This window comes from Mandrillus leucophaeus, unplaced genomic scaffold, assembly GCF_000951045.1.
Source record: "Mandrillus leucophaeus isolate KB7577 unplaced genomic scaffold, Mleu.le_1.0 Scaffold219, whole genome shotgun sequence".
Taxonomy (NCBI): Eukaryota; Metazoa; Chordata; class Mammalia; order Primates; family Cercopithecidae; genus Mandrillus; species Mandrillus leucophaeus.
In genome coordinates, this window is record NW_012102243.1 from 201,725 (window position 1) to 203,978 (window position 2,254).

The 2,254-nt window shown below is 63.5% G+C and overlaps 1 protein-coding gene across 1 annotated transcript in view; it reads left to right on the plus strand.

The window, feature by feature from the left end:
• ADAM8 (ADAM metallopeptidase domain 8) overlaps positions 1 to 2,254 on the plus strand; it is a 13,756-nt gene that overhangs the window by 7,691 nt on the left and 3,811 nt on the right. The window contains 3 exon segments of the mRNA XM_011980846.1: positions 63 to 279; positions 892 to 1,081; positions 1,568 to 1,633. Of these exon segments, the coding sequence (XP_011836236.1) occupies positions 63 to 279; positions 892 to 1,081; positions 1,568 to 1,633 (473 nt within the window).

Genomic DNA, 2,254 nt, shown 5'->3' on the forward strand with positions numbered 1-2,254 from the left:
CATCACTGGAGAGCTGGGAGTCCCGGTGTAAGGTACTGGGTCCTCCCTGAGGGGTCCACAGGGCACGGCCTATGGGTGCTGAGAAAGGCTGTGTCTCTGGGAACCTCCCCGGCCCCTGCCTGAGGTTGTGGCCTGAGGTGGGGCCGTGTGTCCCACAGCATCCGGGAGCCTCCCTGTCATCGTGGCGGTGGTTCTGGTGCTCCTGGCAGTTGTGGTCACCCTGGCAGGCATCATCGTCTACCGCAAAGCCCGGAGCCGCATCCTGAGTGGCGGAGGGCGGCGGGGGCCGTGACGGAGGGTGGTAAGTGCTTCCCGTGCTCGGCTGCAGGGAAATGTCCCTGCTGCTGGAGGAAGGGCACCCAGCACGGGCCCATGGTGGGCGGCACGGACACCCAGGCTCCTCCATGCCCCGACGTCGTGACGCCCCCCAGCCTGAGCTGAGTTTAAAGGGCCTTCCTGGCTCCACTGGGCCGGTGCTGCTCTGGACTCTGCCATCCCCCGAGGCTAGGGCAGGGGATGGTTTTGGTGGCAGGTTGGGCTTGGAGCAAATCCAGAGAGGCCCGGTGGGGCCCCCACACCCTGGCCCAGCCCCATGAGCACCCCACCAGTTCCCTGCTGAGCCCCACGCAGCGGAGACCCCCACGGCGCAGGACACACTGGCCCCACAGCCTGCAAGCATCTCCCGCCCACCTGACTGGGGCCCCCAGGACATGGAGGGGTGTCCCTGCCTCTTCAGGGTCCGCCGCGTCTCCTGGGCCTGTCTGTCTCTCATGGCTGCGACCTCTCACCCTGCAGCCTCTCGGGTCGGCTGGAGCTGGGAGGGACCGACAAGGTGTGGTGCTGGGGCCCCGTGGCCGGACACTGACCACGTGCCCTGTGCTTCCTCCCCAGGAACGCGACTCCCAAGACCACCACGGGGCTCTCTAACCCCCTGTTTCACCAGGCTGCCAGCCGCATGCCGGCCAAGCAGGGGGCTCCGGCCCCAACCAGGAGCCCCCAAGAGCAGGTCCCCACCACCCACGCGGGCCAGCCCGCCAGACACCTGGCCTCCTCGGTGGCTCTGAAGAGGCCGCCCCCTGCTGTAAGCACCACCCCTGGCGGGTTCGTGAGGCTGAAAGCAGTGTCCAGGCCCCATCCTGTGACCCCAAGTGCAGCCCGAGGCCAGCAGAGCCCTTTCATTAACTTCACACGTGGGCTGGCAGTGGCCCCGAGGCCCAGAGCAGCTGCTGTGGTCATCCTGCTGGCAACACTGAGGCTTTGGGAGTGGGTGCTTCATGGACCCCTTTGAGCCATGACAGAATCTGAGCTTGAACTTAAACTTGGGGCTCGGAGGCCAGGGAAGCTTCCTGGACTCAGCAGAGCCCGTCTGAGGACCGTGTCGAGAGGCAGATGCTCGCCAGCCCGCAGCTGGGGGTCATGCCGCTGAGGGGAGGACTGGGGTGGGGCTGCACAGACCCCTCCGGCACACACAAGAGGCAGGAACCTCGGATCCTGGAGCTGGGGGTGCTGGAGGGGCACGGGGTGGGGTCCCAGCTCTGACCCAGGCTCTCGGCCCTATCTCCTCCAGCCTCCGGCCACTGTGTCCAGGCCACCCTTCCCAGTTCCTGTCTATGCCCAGCAGGCACCAAAGCAGGTAAGCCGTGGTGATTGGGCAGCCAAGCCGTCTGAGGGTGTCCAGGCCTTCCTGATGGGATTGGGGTCTGTGCACTTGCACTTTGGAAGTGTGGCCAGCAGTGTTTTCAGGGTCCCTCAGCTTCGGTTTGTCCCGTTCTTTCCTCGTGTGGATGAGGGCCGTGCACTGCTGGCAGGGGCAGCACTGGACACACCCTTCCCAGGACACAGCCCAGGCCTGGCCCCACGTGCAGCTTCGGTCACGGGTGATGTTGACAGGGCGCCGGGTTGGAGCAGCGTCCACAGATTTTTCCTTAGAAATCCCCTGTCTTCTTTTTATAGTTAGCAGATGCCTCAGGGAGATACCTTGAGACTCTTTGAACCTTAAACTTGGACCCACCAGTTTTGGCGTCCATTGGTGAACGTTGGCTGCAACAGTTGTTCTGCACTGTCTGCGTCATAGTGATTTTCTTTTTTTTTTTTTTTTTTGAGACAGAGTGTCGCTCTGTCGCCCAGGCTGGAGTGCAGTGGTACAATCTCAGCTCACTGCAAGCTCCGTCTCTCAGGTTCACGCCATTCTCCTGCCTCAGCCTCCCAATGTAGCTGAGACTACAGGCGCCTGCCGCCATGCCCAGCTAAATTT